At 37.5% G+C, this 20,862-nt stretch overlaps 4 protein-coding genes and 1 non-coding gene across 6 annotated transcripts in view; 4 read left to right on the plus strand and 1 right to left on the minus strand.

Moving 5' to 3' along the window:
* The window catches only part of LOC106161725 (protein SLC31A2), a 96,884-nt gene that overhangs the window by 25,393 nt on the left and 50,629 nt on the right, over window positions 1-20,862 (plus strand). The window lies entirely within an intron of this gene.
* Window positions 887-4,203, plus strand: LOC112042653 (uncharacterized). Its single transcript, XM_024077518.2, has 4 exons — window positions 887-1,120; window positions 2,056-2,509; window positions 2,866-2,964; window positions 3,202-4,203. The coding sequence occupies exons 2-4, from the start codon at window positions 2,066-2,068 to the stop codon at window positions 3,502-3,504; spliced, it is 846 nt and encodes a 281-aa protein (XP_023933286.2). The 5' UTR covers window positions 887-1,120; window positions 2,056-2,065; the 3' UTR covers window positions 3,505-4,203.
* Window positions 6,273-8,503, plus strand: LOC106180323 (contactin-associated protein-like 2). Its single transcript, XM_087009571.1, has 3 exons — window positions 6,273-6,515; window positions 7,046-7,261; window positions 7,738-8,503. Exons 1-3 carry the CDS (start codon window positions 6,407-6,409, stop codon window positions 7,899-7,901), a joined length of 489 nt encoding a protein of 162 aa, XP_086865697.1. The 5' UTR covers window positions 6,273-6,406; the 3' UTR covers window positions 7,902-8,503.
* Window positions 13,379-17,626, minus strand: LOC106180322 (proton channel OtopLc). 2 transcript variants are annotated; one of them, XM_087007490.1, is made up of 7 exons: window positions 17,436-17,626; window positions 17,011-17,178; window positions 16,617-16,737; window positions 15,928-16,264; window positions 15,557-15,717; window positions 15,197-15,371; window positions 13,379-14,885 (listed from the first exon to the last, which is right to left on the minus strand). In XM_087007490.1, exons 2-7 carry the CDS (start codon window positions 17,175-17,177, stop codon window positions 13,972-13,974), a joined length of 1,875 nt encoding a protein of 624 aa, XP_086863616.1. In that variant the 5' UTR covers window position 17,178; window positions 17,436-17,626; the 3' UTR covers window positions 13,379-13,971. The 2 variants fall into 2 exon arrangements, with proteins under 2 accessions (XP_086863616.1, XP_013419735.2); XM_013564281.2 differs by having other exon boundaries at window positions 17,011-17,225; window positions 17,436-17,625.
* Window positions 13,659-13,731, plus strand: Trnar-ucg (transfer RNA arginine (anticodon UCG)). Its single transcript has one exon. It is a non-coding gene; the product is annotated as a tRNA-Arg (tRNA).

Genomic DNA, 20,862 nt, shown 5'->3' on the forward strand with positions numbered 1-20,862 from the left:
AATATAAGGTGCCAGGCCCACATTTGAATGGAGTCATGTTTAGTAATACCAGAAGCACTTGGCTACATAAACGGTTATTTTCTTTATCCTAAAGGTCCTAAAAAGCGCATTAAAATTTGCCTACAAAATGTGCTTTTTATTCGCAAAATGTCCTATAGAGAGGACCGATTATTATCTTAATTCTCAGGAAATTTATATATATGTGAAATACATTAATCATATTATTTACATGTCATAAATATGCACATAATTATGTAACATATATCATAATGAAGAAATAAGTAAAAAAAATGTTAAAATATTGATCAGAAAGAAGTCTAGAGAATTTAATCTTTTCCGTTCACCACGCAGTGCTTTTGTCATAAAACTAAACATTGGAATACAGTCATTTACGAATTACATAATTTATTTCGGTTTTGACATTTATCTAAGCAGACCTTCAGCAACTTCAGCTTGTCAATTCTATCTACATGTTTACCATTAGAGTGTGAAGATGATGGATGGAGTGACATAAAATGCCCCCAGGTGCTTACAGGGAGCAACCAGGTGCAACAGGTTTCGTATTTATTACAATCAGAAAATATTATATAGCACTGGCCTATATATATTTGATACACGTAATATAATTGTTTTAGAACATTTTCAGTCGTGTCCACGAGATCCCGGCCATTGTTTTAACAAGCCACTTCGGTAAAAGATTTACTTTGTCGCCCAAAGTCGCAAATCATAAGCGATTATTTCCCCTTGTTTGATCATTGATCCACCTGTTGTCGATCAGCATACAAGTAAATGTCACAATAGCGTGGCGGTATCGATTATAGACATGAATTATTAAAGATGTAGCACACTTAATCCATATTATACCCCGTGTTATGAGCCCTCCTTGGCGGTAGAGGCTGACAATACAAACTTATTTGATGGCATGGAAACAATATCCAAAACAAACTCACCTGTGTCGTTTATAAGAGCATATCCGCGCTCCGGTGGCACAACTAGAGACGTTTTACAAGAAGAAACAGCTAGGAGCAACAGATATACTTATTTGCTGTCACCAAACCAGTGCACTTAAAGAAAAAGATAGAAAGAGCACAAGAGAATAGCTCCAAGTTTGCTAACCGTGGTAAGTAATTCTCAGTTTCCGCATAGATGTTTATTGCAATTATCTTGAGCTTTATATCTCGTTAAACAGCTGTATTTAAACATGTTTTTATATCCAATTTGGCTGTCAATGGTCAGCGTTTTAAAACATTAACTCGGTAACTCCCAATTAAGCATTAAGTGTTTGTTCAGAACATTCAAATGATTGCTAAAGCGCCGCATCAAATAGAAACGTTCAATCAACCACTTGTCAAGAAAATAGACCCAAAGAAGACGGTACTTTGTGAAGTATCCGTTGTACAATTCTTAAGCCATCCTCTGCAAAACTTTTTTTTTTTTTTTTTTTTTGGCTCACAATTTATGGTTCACAATTTATGGTTCACAATAAAAAGTAAATTGAAACATTTCTGGAAAGTTTCTTCGCTTTTTTTCTCTACAAAAATTTAATGGCTAATGAAAATCTTGCCTTGATCAGATCAATTAATCACAGGTTTATTGATCAAAACGTCTTAGCAACTTTGTTTTCGTGACCAGGGTATTTGCTACAGCTTTTGTTATCGATGTATTGATCTTAACATCAAAAACGTTGTCATAGTGAAGTGTGAGAATAAAAATCAACATAACGACGTAGGAGACAAAATTAAGAAAAGAAATCAGGAAGAGAGATCAATACATTCGAAACCTAGCTACAGTAATATGAAACTACAGAATTACACTTTTTGGGGCTAAACACCATAATTAAGCATTTATCGCCTTAAGCTTTTAATAATGTAATTTTGTGATTGAGTAAATAAAGCTTTAGCAAGTTTGTAAGTTTTAATACTTCATGACAATTCACATTACCTCGTACTTTTATGATTATTAACTGAGAGAAAGAGAGACTAAGAGACAGACTTGTGTTTATGCTTTAAGCAAACAACTTGATGTCCATAACGTGTCCTCATTTTATTTTCGCAGCACTACAAACATGATGAAGGTCCTGTTATTGACGCTCTGTGTCGTCCTTCTCACCCGTGACGTCAGGTCACAATCTTCCAGTGATTCTTCTTCTGCTGCTGCCTCTGCAAGTTCTAACAGCGCCGCCGCATCATCTTCAGCAGCCGCATCATCTTCAGCAGCCGCATCAAGTGCGTCCGCCGCCGCCTCCTCTGCCGCCGCTTCCTCCTCGGCGGCCGCTTCGTCATCTGCTGCTGCCGCCTCCTCATCAGCTGCAGCTTCATCGTCAGCAGTCGCAGCATCCAGCGCTGGCGCATCCTCATCCGCGAATGCCGCAGCGACGTCCTCAGCCAGTGCTGCTGCAGCCACTACATCAGCTGCTGCTGCATCATCAGCGGGCGGTGGTGCTGCTACCACCGTGACCAATACGGCCACCTCTGCTGCCAGTTCATCGAGCTCATCTGCCTCTTCTTCTGTACGTATTCATTGTTATTATTTCCCCAAAACAAAAATATACGTGAAAAGATGTGACATAAAAGTGTGACATGAAAATGACATAATTTGTCCTTTTCATTCCATCCTATTGTTAAATATCAGTTCATTTATTCACATTCGGTTTTTAGGCAGGTCGCAGAATCACGCGAAATTGGCCGAAAAATTATCTAATCTCGTTTTTTGTTGATGGTTACACACATGTATTTTGTTATTACACTTTGTACAAGACAGATTTTTAAACAGGTTATATATTAATGAAATAATGACAACGAGGATGCATTATAAGAAGATTACAATACACACAGCACACTAACGATGCCATGTTTTTTCTTACAGGGAGGTGTTAGCTGTAAATCCTGCGACCCAGGCACTGGAGTGGACTGTAAAGTGGAAGCTAACCAAAACACCACTACGTGTGCAAGCAGTGACTGCTTTGTAAGTATTTGTTGAGTCTTTTAAGGGGCTTTTAAGGGGGGTATTTTCATTCAGAAAAACCTCGACGTTTTAAGCGTTGATGTTATTGTTGTTCAAGTAAACTAAAAAAGTTTCCCGTTTTTTAAAAATAATAAGGACCGTGTTCCCGCATATATGGTTTAAAAAACATCGCATTTTGCATTTTGATAACACTGCCATAACAAAATCAACTGATCATGAACTATTTGTTATTTGCAGTTCGTTCACTATTATACGAGTAACGGCACAGACGGATATGCCTTCGGCTGCGCCGATGATGTCAAGACTTACATGGGACTGACCACGGGAGCAACCTGCAGCGATTACACGACTGCAAGCGGTATGTCTGTGTCCACGGCCGGCGCGGCGATCTGCCGTTTTAACGCCAAATGCTGCTCTACCACCGACTGCAACGGCGGGGAAGATCTCGGCAGCAACTCCTGCTCGGACAGTGGAGCTGAATCGATTTTCATCTCATGCACTCTACTATTTATTTCGCTGATTGCTGCATTGTTGCGGTAATTTGGTGATCTATCGCCTAAACTCGCCCTTTTTTCTTTCCATTCAACTGTACACATCCTCAAACGTATTCCTAATGCGTTTCTATATTGTTAGGAGATTATGCGATTTAACTTTTTCTCACTGCCAACCATACCAAACCGTGGACGTTTTAGTCAAGGACAACTTTAACTGTTAGTGACACTTTTTCTCATCTGACAAATTGAAATTGCCTTCTGGTTATAAAAGACTATATTATCTTATGCATCGCTGTGATAACTATGTTCTATAGACATAAGACGCATTGATGCAGCAAGTGCCTGAATGATGTCTGGCAATGAGGAGGATGAACAAAAGCACAGTCTATGATGTTGGAAAGTGAATAACGACAGAGTGATACGTATTTGGCCAGAAGGCCTTTGCGACTTATGACGTCATTACCGCCAACTGACGACCGCGCAGCATGATTCCTCTAAATGCGTTACAGACAGATAGGCGGCGCTTGCAGCAACGCGAATGTGTCACAAACTGAGACCACGTCTCCAGACAGATGAAGTATTGCCAGAAGTGTTGTCATAGCAACGACGTTAAGCTTACAAGTCATCTGTATATTTTTCTACATTACAAGTACATCAGAATGTTTAAACATGTTTTTATAAAATATATATTTATACACTTGTATCTTATTAAAAGACAATAAAAATGCAGTGCGCTTGAAACATACATTTCCTCTGAAGTCTCTTGTCTCCAAAAAATCAATAATAAGAATAATCTATTTCTCAAAAAAGCGGAGCACATGTCACAGCGCCGTTTAAATATAAAATCATTAAAAATTTTATGAAAACTTAAAGCTTAAGAGATATAAATTAAAGTATTCCTGAAATGATAAAGGCTTTAAAAATTTTCTCAAAACATTTCCTTTTTGAAAAGCTTAGATTCGAATGAAGATCCAAACTAAAACTACTGATACTGTTAAATACAGTCAGCGTACGTTAGATATTTATACAACAAAATATAATTTTTCTGGGGCTTTCAACAATTTTCCCCTAAACTTCAAGATATACCCATCCAAAACCATTAAGGAAATGGGAAATATCATCTGGACCGGGTTTAATTCAAGAAATGGGCATACTGACATATACTGTAGATAGGTTTTAAGTGTTTCCTGGATAAGTATGAAAAGAGGTAGTCTATTCTGAAAGTCACAATGTACCAATGGGGAAATGCATTGAAAAAACGTTCATAATACGAGTTCATATGACGGAAACCGCATAGTTACGCGTTAGAAAAGAAAAAAGTGGTTAATAACGGCTTGCGCTTTATAATATTCAACTCTTTGTTGGCGTTTATCGATTCTGTTATTTTTCTACCTTAATTCCGTAACAATAACTTTTATTCCCTTAACAGTGCTGATTTGTTGCAACATTTTTTCCAATATCATGATGCATCAGACAGAATCTCTGGAATCTCACAAAATTCTCACAGAGACAGAATCTCACAACTTTCCACTCTAAACTATTTGTCAATCTATCAACATTCCCTTATATGATGATGGTGTGATGTTTTGCCCTCTTACATAATATCTCTTATTTATCATTTTCTATTACTCTCCGTTATTAGCTATCAATCAATTTATTGCAATTGTCTAATTAGGTAACACCGTGCTAGTTGAACTAAGTTCACAACTGATCATACAGATTTTTCATTACCTCTTCATGATACTGTAGAATAATAACTAATCTTTACTTGTTGCTAAATATCCAGTACACTCCACTTTCAAAATATACACAGAACATACATGAAGCTAGGGCCTCGAATGGCGACTCTTACTCTTTCTTACAATGAATCACCTGTAAAGGAAAAATTAATACGTACTTGTTTGGGTCTGTCAGAGAGGTACCACTACCAATAGCAGTTATGGTGTTATGAATTCTAAAGTGGTCTTTGATTGATTGTTGTCCACTACTTATATTAATTCAGAGTGATTCGATAAGGAAACAAGTGAGGACAAATTGACAGAGGTTGCACTTGTTAATGACAGCTTAGCAAAATCTTGGACAGGAAGGAAACCCATTTAGTCTGTCAATTGAATTGCATGTACAATGGAAACCTTGTTATCCACCATTCATCATGCTCACGAGGGCGGTCACACTTTAAATGATCGATTCCAAACTATTCCAACCCACCAAAGCTATTTTTGCAATGGTGTGTCACGCCACCAAGTTGCTGTTGTTCTGTTTTCTCTGTCAAACGTTTGGGCAAAGACTCACCAATGTTTACAAGAAAACGCAAGGCATGCGTGCACAGAGCACTAACGTGAATCTTTTTCACAGCCCGACACTGGAGGATTGCATAATTCATTGCACACTGCACAGTGCAACTTGTAAGTCACTTAACTTCAAAGAATCTGACGGAACCTGTGAGACATTATCGGTACACAACGAAGCGACATCAGTGGATTCTGACTGGGTGTTTCTTATTTTGCAAGGTATTTGACTAGATCTGTTCTTAATAAAATAAGATGATGAATCGAAATGGTACCATGCATTGCGTATTTGATACGTATTTCATAGATTGATGGATGGATAGATAAATGGATAGGTAGATATGAATTTATCAACTATAGTCTAAAAAAAGTCCATGGGCTCTGACTGCCAAGCTGACAAACACTTTATTATGTCTATCTATCTATCTGTATATCTCTCAATCTAGGAACGTTTGGCTTGGGGTGATAGGCCCTAATGCGAGTATTTGATTTATGAAAATGTATAAATTTCAACTATTAAATATAATTTGACATCACTTCTTTAAAGCTAAATCATCCTGTGCAGACTGGAAAAACAAGCAATTGCAGTCTCCAAGTGGTACCTATATTGTGGACCCCGACGGCCCCGGAGGGGTGACACCTTTTCCAGTGGAATGCGACATGGTAACCACGCCACCCACAGTCAGGGTGAACCACAACCAAATCACTAGGAAGCACATTGTAGGATATGAAGATCCAAATTTTTACGAACATCAGCTCGTTTACAACGGTGAGTTGGCAGAATTCAATGCATGGTTTCATACAGAACCACATGCCAGGTGGTTTTCCTCGTAAATAGTGTTCTCATTTGGTTCGACTGAAAGTTTTTACAGCTCGTGTGTACAGTGAAATGCGCATTCAATCAGATCATTTAGCCGAGGTTTCTTATTTTCTTATTGTTATTCCTATATTCATACTTATACATGAGCAGAGTTTTCTCACAACAGTGTAGCTACAGGTAGGTCAGGGATGGTACATTGCTTGTTTTTCTCGTTTCCTATGCCCTTAAATGCATCTTCAATTATCATAAAATTTATAGTACACAAAGAAGTTTACTGTAGAGCTAGGTTAGGGATGGTACATTACTTTTTTTCTCGTTCCCTATGCCATGCTTTCTAATCTTAAAGGGGGTACACGTGTCTCAGAAGCTTTAGGAAGGGCATGTGCCCCACTGGATCCCCCGTTGCTTTTGTCCATCAGTAATTGTATCTCAAAGTGACCCCAAATATGTCACATACATTTCATTTTCTTCCTGGCCAGGTGTAACTAACCCCCAGCTTCGCGCTTTGGTCACTGCTTCATCCACATGCAGGCAGTACGTTAAAAAGGAATGCTACAATGCTTGCACCTTTTACTATGGAACAAAATGTGACTTTTGGACCACACTTGAAGGAGAACAGTTGGAGTATTGGGCGGGCAACGGTACTACCGTCACCAGGGGCTGCGCATGCGCTCTTTCTGATTCCTGTGCATTGGGTATGGCTGGTTGAATGTGCTTTTTTTTAATATTAACACGCGATATAATCAATTAGTATGTGAAATCTTAAACAGTCTTCGGTATCTTTTTTTACATTATAAATACACCGTCTTTAAAAAAGAAATGACAAATACCTTCCTTTCTCGGTATATTAACATATCTCTATTATTGGTAATCTAACTAGTGATTGGTTTTATGTTATAATTTGGCTGTTTTATCTAGAATCTTAATCTCTCTTGATAATTATTAATTTAATATATCTTGCTAATTGTATTCTTAGGTTCTTGTTTTTATGTAAAATCTACTAAACATTTAAAATGGATTCCAGACTTAAAATAAATGTGTTGTTATTATTATTATTAATGTACTGCAGGTATATGAATACATTGTTGTCTACCATGCCAATTAAATCATTTTCTCCCAAAGAAAAAATTATGTGCATATGTAGCCTTACTCATATATTTGTGTGTTCCAGGCGAACCCTGCAACTGTGACGCCAACGATAACCGTTGGAGAACAGATGAAGGATTCTTGACCGCAAAAGAGCATCTTCCCATCTCTGCAGTCATGATCGGGGACACAGGGAATAGCGTCGAGCAGGTGTACATTACCGTGGGACCTTTGGAGTGCACACCTTAACCCGGCTTACTTGTACGCTGTGAGGCCTTTTTGGTGCACAACAGCGGACTAAGAAGTCCGCAGAACAGTATGGCAACCCACTTCAGAGCTTGCCGTCTAATCCCCTAAAAGACATTGAATTCCAGTGGGAATTACGCAACAAGCATTCAAGTGGGACGGCCATATTTGATCTGCGGCCTAGATGGTCCATTAGTGTGAATGCGACCTTACGTGATAAAAAGGCCGCACACCCTTTTAGAAAGGTTGCCATTGGATGATCGTCACCTCTCATCATTGTCAGATGATACCGTTTATAGCCTTTACTAAAATGTTTACTTCAATCTTTACAGAACGTAGACCGTTTGAGTGAAAGAAGGGTAGCGCAATGCTCTTACATTTGTGTACGATTTTGAAAACAGCGTCATTATTGAAGGTTTCGTACATTACCACATCACGCAGTATTGTTAAATAAAACATAGTTGTCACAGGTAACAGTGTCTATAATTTCTCAGATAAGACGTTCTTAAAGCTTTAAACTCATTATTATCAGGTAGGATCAATTGGACGCAGATTTTACAGAACCAATCGAAGTCAACTGACTGTATGTAAACATTTATTCCACACGTGCTTTGTGGCTATCAGTAAGAAGAGCAATAAACGAGCCGCTTTGTTTTACATTGTATTTGTGATACCTAGAAATTTAGACATCGGTAAAAGTGTAGAAAGACGGGAACTGGAAAAATTATTTCTACCCACGTGTTCCAGCAAATGTCTTAATTCTTTAGTGACCATTTAGACATTCATTCAAAGCAATGCAAACAATCCTAGGTCGGTAGTGTATGCGTTTGTAAGAACATTGCAATCGCGAAGTATATATGGAACATGTATTTGGTTCTCCTCTTATACAAAAAATATGATATACGCAATTTTTAAAGATGAAACAGAAAAATTAACCATGCGCGTTTACTTAAAACACAATCTTTGATTATGGAACAACTGTAGCATTTTGTACGAGTGACAAAGAAAATATATACCTGTGTACAGTCAATACACAGGCATATCTGAATAATGTCACAATACACAGTAAATTGGATAAACAAAAACACCGTAAAGTTATTTCTTGTTAGGTCTTCAATTATAAAGGCTTTTAAAATAGTTCTTTTCATGAAAAGATCGCATTTTCTTTTTAAACCATATTGCCATATAATAAACATTTAATGAAGTGACAAGAGAGCTTCATGTGCTGACACAAATTACACCGCAATGATACAGAGGACAATCTTTAGGTTGGGTGCTGGGAGTGACATGTTTGGTTATTGTCGTAAAATATGGGCTCACCGACGTTTTTATACAGGAAAGCGAACACTTATCACATTATGGGGATTCCAGTACAATATGTCGTAATTGGTTCGACATGTGCGTCCATCTTGACACGGTGCGTTCTCAGTTTCAAATATTTGGGTACCATTTAAGGTAAAAATGTAGTAAGACTGTAGAATTAAGATAACATTTTTATTCAATACCATCTAATTTAAGGGTTATGTACAATGTATATAAACTGTATTACAAATTCATTTTTATGATATGAAAAGGAATCCTATAAATCGGCATGGAAAATGGAAATAGTTGGGGATAGCTCCGTCTCACGACTTAACGAAAAGTCTAGCGAGATTTCGCGGGATTTGCAGGAAAGTGGGATCAGCAAGTCGTACTACAGTAGGAAGTGCGGAAACGGATATTTTTCTGGTTGCTTACTCTTACGTTCTGTAGAATCAAGAAGTTGTAAAGCTTCTTGGTAGAATAAAATTCCATTGCACATTAGTACGGATTCATTTCATTCTGCATGTCACTTTTGCAATATAAGGAGACATCCCCGTATGCTGAAAAATTAACACCACCTCACGAGGACTGTCGCGCATTTTCTAGTCTCGTATGACGACACGTATTGCCGATAGCCTCATTTAGGTTATCTCGATTGATCTTACTACGAAATAGTAATTTATGGTACCGTTTGTAAAACAATTCATCAAAGCAATGTTTATATTCTTTTAAGCGTCCGTTGCTTATTATCTTGCGTTCGAGAATTAATTTTGAGCGTTGCTATAAATACTTTAAATGTATGCACATAACTTATCGTATGGTGTTTGCTATAGCTTTTAATCAAAGCAGGAAGTTTGTGCATAAACCAATTCTTGGACAAACATAGGGTGACGACATGGGCTTTTTGGATAGATATTTTAAGATACTGTTGATGAAAAAATTACACCGAATGAAGATGAAATGAAAAAATCTAGTAGGCCTACCAGACGTTTACCGCTGTTGACAGCGCTACTTGTGTATGTCACATAGCAGAGAAAACAACATGGATACAGGGACATTACGAATTCTGTTCTTATTATGCGCATTGCAAAGCTCCTTGGCAAAAAGTAAGACAAATTATTTTTATTATTTATTTATTTATTTATTATTATTATTATTATTATTATTTTTTTTTTTTTTTTTTTTTGCAAGTAGTAAGTACTGAAAATTAATATAAGGGCAAGGCGAGTGGATAAGTTTGGTTAATCACAATGTGAGAAGCATAATGGGTTTCTAATATTATATTCAAACAGTCCATACATGTATTTCAGTATTGTATTCCAAAAAAAAAAAAGTGGGCATTAGTTAATGATAAACTGTGAGCCTATACAGTAGTGACATTTTATTGCAACTTAAACGCATTCTTAGATAACGTTTAATTCATTTTATTCTATAACATTAAAATCGTACATAAATTTCAGCATTGAACATACTGTTTAAATCAAGTTTTCGTTTTATGTTTTAATAGTGGTGGACATTGTTTTTCTTGTGGATGTATCTGGTAACATGGTTAATGGTTCAGGAACAGTTAAACAGTTCATGATAGACGTGGTGAACAGCACGTCAATCGGTATCAGTCCAGGCGATGTCCGAATCGGCATTATCCTTTTTGATAAGGGTGTAGAAGATCATCTTATTTTAAACAATGGCAAAGTGAAAACCGACGTAGTTCACTTTATAAACAATATTTCAATGAGCAAGTCATTAACAAATAGCCATTCACCTTCATGGTTGATGAGGAAATACTTAAACCACTCATCATATGGAGCGAGAACAAACGCTCGGAAAATTGCCGTCGTCATAACGGCCGGAGCTTCACCCAATCCGTCTGTAACAAGTTCGCCAAAAAATCAAAAGAGGGACAAGCGCATCGAAATTTTCGTTCTCGGAATCGGCAACTCAATAAGTAAGACCGAACTGGTGTCAATGGCAAGCGATCCAGACAGCATCCACATGTGCATGGTGGACAGTTTTGAAGACCTTGAAGACATAGGTCTGAAGTCGATTGGTGAAAAAATAATAAGAAAAGGTATCAAAAGTAAATGGCCAAAAATTCATTGGCTAGGTAGTTGGATCAAAAATGAAAATTATCAAACACAAGCCGAAAATTTTTCATACCGTTAGCTTACGGCCAACCTGGACGTAGTAGCCTTCATCAGACTGATGTGAGCAGAGGTTGACACTCATTGACTGTTGGTGGTCAGCATCTGCTTACATCAGTCTTATAATGAATATGGGAATTAAGTAAAATAAAGGCAAATACTTTTTCGTACAAAATTATAAATGTTGGTTTTTGATGCGAAGTTTGTATCTTGTTTCAGCAACTCCTCTCTGTCCTAAGAGATCGTCTTCAATGTCGCCCATATCGACCAGTACCTCATCATTTCCAGAATCTCAAGAGGGTACCAGTACAGAGGGAACAGAAGGTACCAGTTTAGAGGGTACAGATAGTACCAGTGCAGAGGGTACCAATACAGAAAGTTCCAGTCCAGTACATTCGATCCATTTCAAAGGAATAGATGTCTATAAAACACATTCATGGGGTAACCCTGTTCGAAAGTAGATTTCCTCAATATTTTGTCCAGTGATAGACCTTGCTTCCGAACAATTCAAATTCAAATTTTTGGCTGGTGTGATTAAAAGCAAAACATGATTTTTGGTCTACTTTGCAAAATATGGAGGGATCAAAACCTTGAAATTGACAGATTTTGTGACCTTTTTCCCAGAATATAAATCATGTGCACAAACTTCAAAAATTGATATAAAAAGTACGGAAGCCGACTGGTTTCATGTTAAAAATTTTTATCTCGAAATTTCGAGGAAGTATTTTGAAATTTGGACAAAAATATTATTATCTCAAAATTTCGAGGTAGTATCTCGAAATTTCGAGATAGAAATTTTTTGTCCAAATTTCAAGGTAAAATCCTACTGTATCTTGAAATTTGGACAAAAAAGTTTATCTCGAAATGTCGAGGAAGCGAAATTTCGAGGTAGTATATTGAAACTTGGAAGAACAAAGAACAAAGAAAATATTATCTCGAAAGATACTACCTCGAAATTTAGTCAAATAAAGACTTGCCCGATATGAAGTTCATCCCTTTTATCTCGTGAAGTGTATGTCGGGAACTAAGACTTCTCGTTATGACAGTGAAACTTTCCGATGACTGTACAAATATCCGATATATATATATATATATATATATATATATATATATATATCATGACTCATAGGTGTTCCTCATGTGATTAGATATATTTTATTTTTGCAGGTCATACTGGAGTAATTTGGGGTAGTGTCCTTGGTGGCTGTGGCGTTGGTTTGTTGGTTACAGGTGTACTGGTTGCTATCCGGGTGTACAAATCAAAGAAAAAACGAATCACACCATATAGTCAAACTGAACCTGAAGCATCAGAATGAAGACTTTCCACGCTAGTAGATTTTAGTCACAGTTGAAGGGTTTTAAGCCTTTTTAATATAAACTTGCATTCTTAACCTTCGCTGTCTGTACATAGAACGAACCGGTGATATTTTGTATCCAAGTTCTACATTTAAATTGCTTCTCACTGAGGTAAAGGAGATTGAATATAACAACAGGAATCTGATTTTTTTCTCAGTCCTTTAATTCTCTACCTCTCAATCTGAATCTCCCACAATTTCAACTCAGTGTCTTAACTACAAATTGGTTTGATGAAATAATTTAATTAATCTCTGCGCGTGTTTTAACTATAGGCTGTGACATATGTTGTACTGTTTTGTTTCTCCACTCTTTTATAAATTTCCTGCACGACTTTGAACATTTGTACATAATTGGTGGTTCCTATGGTGTGATGTTATTTTTCGAAAATTTGTGGAATAACTAACTGTTTTCTAGTTTTTCGAATAGTTGACACTAAAATTCATTAATAGACTTCTATGTTTGATTTTCAACCATTTTATGTATTAACGTGTCTTTAATATCAACTATGAATGTAAAGTTTATTGTTACATGTACATTTATCCGTATATAAAATCTGTCGCAATTATGAAAACTGTAAGAAAAAATATTCTGGATCTGCCCAAACACACACACACACACACACACACACACACACACACACACCGTATTATGCTAGCTAATAAATGGAAGGTAACATACTTTTGTGCCGTTTTTCCGCTTTTATTACTAAAAAATAAATGCATCTTCAAATTTGATAATAAGACATATAACCATTTCTTATTTATTTCGTCCTTTTGATGATGATTTTGTATTAGATGTTTTATGATTAGATAAACAAATTAACAAGATTTCTCACTCATATAAACAAAACAATGTTTCTGCTACTACCTGCTACTACTATATATATATATTTTCCACGTTACATTTTATACGTTTGAAGCATCAATCTGGATTTCGCAAAACAATTTTCAGTGAAATTGTCGGCTCCGTGGCCTAATGGATAAGGCGTCTGACTTCGGATCAGAAGATTGAGGGTTCGAGTCCCTTCGGAGTCGGTAGAACTATTTTTTTTCCGTTTTACAAATATGTAATCTAACATCCACCAATAAAATGAGTCCAAGTCACGTATACGTATCTGTCAACTGTTTGAGACGCCCACTGCAAAGTTTCTAATTTACAAGATAATAGGTTTCTTTACAATAAAATACCCCCCCTCAGAATCTACTGATATTAAAACGTTCAACTACATCAAAATAAAATTTTCTTTCTAACACAAATAGGCTACAATCCCAAAGTTACGAATTTTTATCCTTGGTGTAAGCGCGATGCCAAATATCCGACAGGCAGACGGTAGAAAGGAACCGAAAAAAGATCACCATGGGAACAGTGAGGGTAGCCATGATGTTCCAAGGGAGATAGGAATAAAACTCGACGTACAATTTGTTGACGTCCTGGACCCTCTCCACGGCAAAAGTATTCACAGACCACATGGCAAAGTTGCAGACGAGAAGAAACGTGACAAGAGCTCGTCCTGGTTTTCTGATCACGTGATCATCGTTGTCAGACCGTCTTCGCATTCCGTCCAGTAGAAATAGTGTCTGACACGAAGACTGCACAAACTCAAGCACTGATGTACACAACGAAAGAAGTATAAACATGTCGAAGCTTGTTAAACTTTGTATGCAGGCAATTATTATGAACATGTGGTACACATATACTCCGCACAACGCAAATGTCAGAAGCACGCCATCAAAATTATCATCCTCTAACTCAATAAACAGCAACACGCGCGTTCTGTAATGTGCGCAAATTAGAACGACGCCTGTGATGAACAGAAGTGACAACTCGCTGATGTAGAAAATATATATCGAGACAGATTTATCCGAAAGTTTCTCATAGAAAACAAAAAACATGCTTATAGCAATAATTGTCCCCACACCAACTAGTATTCCAAAGAAAAGTCCCCGGTTTGACTTGTGGCAAGATGTTCCATCGGCGTCATCGGCGAGATCAGGCGAGATACCGCGAGAATTCAGCTTTGGCGATCTTCCAACCGCTTGGTATATTTTGTACACGATGGCAGCGGCAATGAAACTGTACTGCATTGTGCATGGGTATAGGTACGGTGCCGCCAGGTCTGCCAGCGTTCTCTCCGTGTAGCAATTGCCATCTGATGCAGTTGTCATCGGCAAAGATGTGTTTTCCACAGCTGTCAAAGTGAACACACAAAATGCTTGTTAGACATGAGACTTAAAACATGTTAGGCTGGTGTCGCCGGATAACAAACAATATTTGAACTTGTTACTTTATGTAGTAACCGAAAACTAGCAAAAGAATATATAGAGCCAACAAAGTCAAATTAGCCCCAAAGTATTTTATCTCTGAGTACAAATAACTATATTTTAAATAATGTCTTCAGCTTTTATAGCCAGGCAAATTCGTTTCGATAAACTTGCACAATGGCATCTTTTTTTTTTTTTTTTTTTTTTTTTTTTTTTTTTTTTTTTTTTGACAACTCACCGAACATGGTACTTCCGGTACCTTGGAGCTTCCCGGTCGTCTGCTGGGTGTAGGTTTCATACCTGTACTCCTGGGCAATTTCGTACACAAGGGCCGAGATCCAGACGCTCACGTTGCTTGCCACCACGTGAATCAGACCAAACCGAACAAAGGCTTTGTGCTTTTTTATCACAAGCTAAAATGGCAAAATTGATAGAGGGTATTATCTAAACTATTAATAACCTTAAACATAGAGCAATGGTTAATAAATCTAGTTTCATAGTACCATTGTTGCATTCCTTATAATTTAGCTCTTAATTGTCTTTTTTGTGGCATGAAATTAAACCAAAAGATGTTAGATATCGACAAAATCTATCTTACCGAGTGGTTTTTGAATATGAAGAATGTCTGAAAGAACGTGAAGAAAAGGTGGAGTGCGTTGACAACGATATAGAGGGCGCTCTCGCACTGCAACACGCGGTCAAACTGGAAGTACTGGGCAATGCGGAAACCATTGTGGATCATGCTTCCTATCCCAAACACTGGGGAGAATAGAAAAATATAACATTACAAAATACTGTTAACAATTTGCATGCATTTACCCACCATTATCATATACATGCACTGATTTACACCTTAAAATACTAGAAACACTATTAGATACTTCATTGCAAAGTCACAAAGAAAAATGCCCGCCTCAGTATGGTTCAATAGGATTTACCAGTCGAACTAGTTTTTATTAATTGAATTACCTATAGATCCTAGACGCAGGTAGAAATTGACAGCCGTTCCGCTATGTGTTGTAAACGGCACGTCCCCCAGCATCTCCGTCTCCAAGACGCCATCCCTCAGGTTGTTCACGGGACTGGAGGACGTCGGGGACTCCTCCTCCGTGACGTTACTGCTCTCGTCCCGCCCCCCGCCGGCTGTCGTCTGCTGTGGCTGGCTGATGTCGCGTACGGAGACCACGTAGGGAGAAGACAGCGTGATGTTATTGTTGAAGTTGTCTCCCTCTCCTTGGCGGAGGAGAAACATGTGAACGTACAGCAGGAACACCAGGGAGACCAGGAAGATGTACAGCTGGAATATCTGGTGTGGTAGAACGAGAAATTGCTGTAGTACGTGTGTGGTAATAACAGGATAATATAAGATGGGGTGGTTAATAAGAAAATAAACATATTTAAAAAACAATGCAAAACAAGAATACCACGATTAAGCTGAATTCTGGGGACACTTGTTAATAATTTTGCTCACCATTAACTTGACATCATTAATTAACGTTTGTAAATAGACTTCCCATCCGAACTGTGAACTGTGCATTTATCACTCACTGGCCCTCGCACTCTCCTTCTCTCTTCACCTCTCCACCCCTCTCTTACTCTCTCTCTCTCTCATATCTGTATACCAAAATATAGTAATCTGTGACATATGAAGTACTCACCTGTACATAATACTTGAAGTTCCTCTCTATCTGTGTCAAGGCCTCGGTGACTGGGAATACAACAGCCAAGCACACTATGATAAGTGCGTACAACCCGCACAACATCTTGGTCATGGTGGACCTGGAGAGAATTTAAACTCTTTTTTTATTTAACTGCATAAAAAATGGCAGCCCAAAAGGTCGTTTTATTAAAGTAGATGTGGCTGCTTTTCTCTTATGCCTTGCTTTTGACAGTATAGTAGTATAAATTAGCCTATTTTACTTTTTAAGAGAGAGCATATTTGCTACTTGATACGATTGACTTCTTTGCAAACTATCAAAGATTTCTCCACTAAAATCCAGTGAACTGCTTAAGTATTGGCTTAAGTATTGGCTTTGCTTTTAACAACTTTACCGGTAAAGTGTTTTCTTGGTCATGACTCCCTCTTGCGGTAGTTCCAGTGTGTCTATGGTAGAAGAGTCTTCAAACAAGTAGGAGTCGCTGTATTCGTGGCGTTGACGATATTTGTCGCTGGGTTTGGTGGTATCACCGTTCACTACAAATGTTCCCGTGTGTCTCATCCTTCAGTGAAAAGGGTTAAAAATAATGTAGGACCACCAGGGTAGCTTCTGTTTTTTATAAAAAGACAATAATAAATGGCAATATTTTGGATAAACATGTAGTAACTGTATTTCATAGTCAACTAAAATAACTAATCGGTTCAACACATCATTCAATTTCTAGTGTTGGATACAAAATCCATTACTTATGAAACAGGCAGAATCAAAAATCTTTTTTCTCACAATCAGTCTTAGATCAACTTTTACCTCATTACTTACCGGCAGCTCCATTTTCTCTCTGAGAGAAATAGACCCTATTTCCAAATTCAAAATGAAAAAAAAATCAGGGTAGCGTTTTTCTGGTCTTGGTACATTACACAGTATAAAAGACTATTTTGATTAGTGTTTACCCAGTGTTTCGTTAATTGTGCATCACAATTTATCAGTTCGCTGCGAAGAAAGAGCGATAACTTTGGGCAATTAATTTCGGCTATCGCTTTTAAATTTTTGTCAATAGCGTCTGAGTCGCGGTTATTTCGCAAGATGCACTTGTCAGGGCTATTATATTAGTTGGCTGTATTAACTTTAACTACTACTTTACTTTTTCTGACTTTCTGTAACTATCATGTCTTGAGAACATGGTCTTGAAACATTTCTGAAATGATGTAGTTGATGTGTAGAGTGAACTCCCATGGAGCAGTCAACGTTTGATTTCACGCGTCAAAGTGTACTGTTATTGGTAAAATCTCCATAGCTAAATATAGACCTTTTCGTGTCGCTAACTTCTCTCTCTTATCAAAACCAAAACTTGGTTTTTATCTTTCTCGCGTCAGTATACAGAATACATACACCAAATTACAAAAGAAAACACACTGACGCGCGCTATATTAATTACTTGCCTTCTCTTTATGCTTGGTTTACGATTAAAAGGTTTTGATAATCTCCAGGGCGAACTCAGTTTGCGCCCGTAATCACCGCTGTCTCGGACTTAAGCTTTTGATATTGCTGTATTTACATAGTACTGACCTTCCTCGTAACTTTTTTTATCCAGCGCTGTGTTTTAAGTGTCCCTGGACTCAAAAGTTTGCCACCTTGGCGTTGGTCTCATAGCGTGATAACTGATTTTTCTGTTATTGTTTTCAGTGATATTTAAACTCAGCTTTTTCAGGTTGTAAATTATAGTAGCCCTGCAACAGCTGGAAATTCCTCAATATTTTCTTTTCCGTGCAAAAGAGATATAAACGAGTTAATAATTATTCCAATCAAATGTCATAAATGTCAAAGTAACATATGTAAACCCATGCTACATATACCTGTAATGAAAAATTAATCCTGTAAAATATAATCGAATACAATAAAAAATATCAAATGTCGACGCGGCTTGCAGAAATCCTAGTTTTGGTAAACGTCCGTTTTTATTGTTATTCACTGTAGTAATTGTGACAAAGCATATGTTACACTAGAGGTCACCAGATGGCACAATGCACATCAGCCGCACCCGACAACTGACCTAGACGATTATCTAATTATTTCAAAGAAATGACAGCTTTCTAGAAAATTTACGTTTCAGCTGGTTGAGTTATCTGCATAAATGCACCGGTAAAATATGTAGTGACTAAAGCTCAACTGATGCAATTCAGCAGCTTTTTACAACATAATAAAAGTCTTAAATGACCACTCCATTCATTATGCCTCATTTTTCTTATACTCAGCATTTTGGCTACTCCAGGCCTCGTTTTACAGGGCGTTTAATGTAACTCCTGTCCCTCTCTCTCCCTCCCTCTCTACCCCCATCTCTCTATCTCTCTCTCTCTCTCTCTCTCTCTCTCTCTCTCTCTCTGGCGAACTATAAATACATGCAGATGATGCACTGTCACATAATGAAGACAGAAGAAACGCAATACGATTCGCAAAAGTTCGTTGTTGTAAAATCGACCAGTAACTGATATGTAGGTCGAATGCCCAGCGCAACTTATTGGCAGGGTAGCTGTATTTTCGTTTTAAAATAGTGGTAATCTCAATGATTGTATGCTTCTCAACAGCGCATCTATCGCAATCTCTCTCTCTCTCTCTCTCTCTCTCTCTCCATATCAAATCATAATTTACAAACAAACTTCCTGTTACTATGTGATTCGTGAATAGAACGATCTAGAGTCAATGACCTGCCTCAGGACCCAAAGTAACCTTAAGATGTTTACATAAAACACAGCGTCTTGGGTATTTAGTGCATTTAAAGGGAATTCGTGTTGATACGTTTTGACAGTGAATGAGTGTTGTTAAAGGCAACAATGTCATTTTGTGCCACAGAATTATAACCCTCTTTCTTATCCAATGGTGACGATTGACACCTGTTCTCTTTTTTTTTTCAATATCCATGCAGGTCCCAAAGCACAACCACACTTTCTGTATGTTTCATTATTTAAAAAAAAAACGCAAGTGAAGATTTTGCTTTGCTCAGGCTTTTTATTGGTGGTTATGGTGGACATATAATTTGTCTTTATAAACGTATTTAGACACATGTAAGAATACTGTAACTTTGAGTTTGGCAATGCTGTTAGAGGTCCCCCCCCCCCCCCCCCCAGATATATATTAGCACGAATTATTCCCTTTACGGTATTCTCCCAGAAGTGTCCCCTTTTCTGCTTCACTTTTTCTCTCAGAACATTAATTGTCCAAATTTCTAATGGTAGTGCTAATTTATTCCGCTAATGCATAAAATTGTTCTGCATCACTTCATAAATATTGTCTGGGACGTTAGAACTTGATTTAAATTTCTTGCCTCTGTAAGTGATAATTTATTTTGGTGTACGTGGATCAAACATTCAATCGAGAAAATTTACATATTTAACAAACAATCAAAAGATTTTGATACCAAGAAATTGCCTTTTTATCGTCAATGGGACCGTCATAGCAACTCGCTTGTGACTTAGTTTGTGTTTAATGGACCCAGATTTCTTTAAGCCTTTTCTTCTGTTCTCTTTGCTGTTAGTTAACTGTGACAAAAAAGGCTACAGCTGAACTTCGTTGTCAAGAAAGGTGTGTTTTGATTTAAAAAACTCTCGAAAGTTTGAATCTGTTAAACATTTCCAAACTGGTCGGACAAATGAATTCTGCATCATACGTCTCGGTGTTGGTGTCAAAAATCCAACGAGTATGGAATTTGTTTTTTACAAACAAAGTCGCTATTTGCAGGAGTTTCCAGTAGCAACAAGAGAAGAAAATATTTGACCTAAAAATCATATGGCTATTAAGGATGATCAATCTATGGCAGGAAAAGACAGTTTTGCAATAATATTTACTTAAGGACGGGTAGGTAGGGTAATTTATTTTGTCATTAAGTATATATAGGGTTTATTTGGGTCCTCAAGGCTTAGTTAGACCATCAGCAAAATTATCTTTATCCTTATTTCTATAGGTAGATATACATTTTAATTAAAATATACATCATTGACAAGACAGGGGATGATAACACGGAGATATTAAAGCCCAATAAGGTCACGGTGGACGCGTTCACACCAGATGGTTCGATCTAGCCGGCAAACTCATCAGTTTTGATTGCCGCTACCCCAAGTAAGTCACGCCCTTGTCATGGACGTATGGAGTTCAAACGTAATCCCATAGACCGAATGCTGTGTTCCCTCCGACTTGATGATTGTTGCCACGGTTACTTCGTACGAAGGCCTAGAGAACGTCATTTCTTTTAGTC

This window comes from Lingula anatina, chromosome 3, assembly GCF_051362555.1.
Source record: "Lingula anatina isolate TDL-2025a chromosome 3, LinAna3.0, whole genome shotgun sequence".
NCBI classification, from domain to species: domain Eukaryota; kingdom Metazoa; phylum Brachiopoda; class Lingulata; order Lingulida; family Lingulidae; genus Lingula; species Lingula anatina.

Bases quoted from the DNA above. Each gene is read 5' to 3' on its own strand.
- LOC112042653 (XM_024077518.2), top strand. From the start codon at position 2,066: ATGATGAAGGTCCTGTTATTGACGCTCTGTGTCGTCCTTCTCACCCGT. The intron at 2,510-2,865 runs GTACGTATTCAT...TTTTTCTTACAG, and splicing joins GCTCATCTGCCTCTTCTTCT to GGAGGTGTTAGCTGTAAATC. The intron at 2,965-3,201 runs GTAAGTATTTGT...TGTTATTTGCAG, and splicing joins GTGCAAGCAGTGACTGCTTT to TTCGTTCACTATTATACGAG.
- LOC106180323 (XM_087009571.1), top strand. From the start codon at position 6,407: ATGGTAACCACGCCACCCACAGTCAGGGTGAACCACAACCAAATCACT. The intron at 6,516-7,045 runs GTGAGTTGGCAG...CTTCCTGGCCAG, and splicing joins ACATCAGCTCGTTTACAACG to GTGTAACTAACCCCCAGCTT. The intron at 7,262-7,737 runs GTATGGCTGGTT...TGTGTGTTCCAG, and splicing joins TTCTGATTCCTGTGCATTGG to GCGAACCCTGCAACTGTGAC.
- LOC106180322 (XM_087007490.1), bottom strand. From the start codon at position 17,177: ATGAGACACACGGGAACATTTGTAGTGAACGGTGATACCACCAAACCC. The intron at 15,372-15,556 runs GTAAGATAGATT...TTGCCATTTTAG, and splicing joins TCATATTCAAAAACCACTCG to CTTGTGATAAAAAAGCACAA. The intron at 14,886-15,196 runs GTGAGTTGTCAA...TCACTTTGACAG, and splicing joins TACCGGAAGTACCATGTTCG to CTGTGGAAAACACATCTTTG.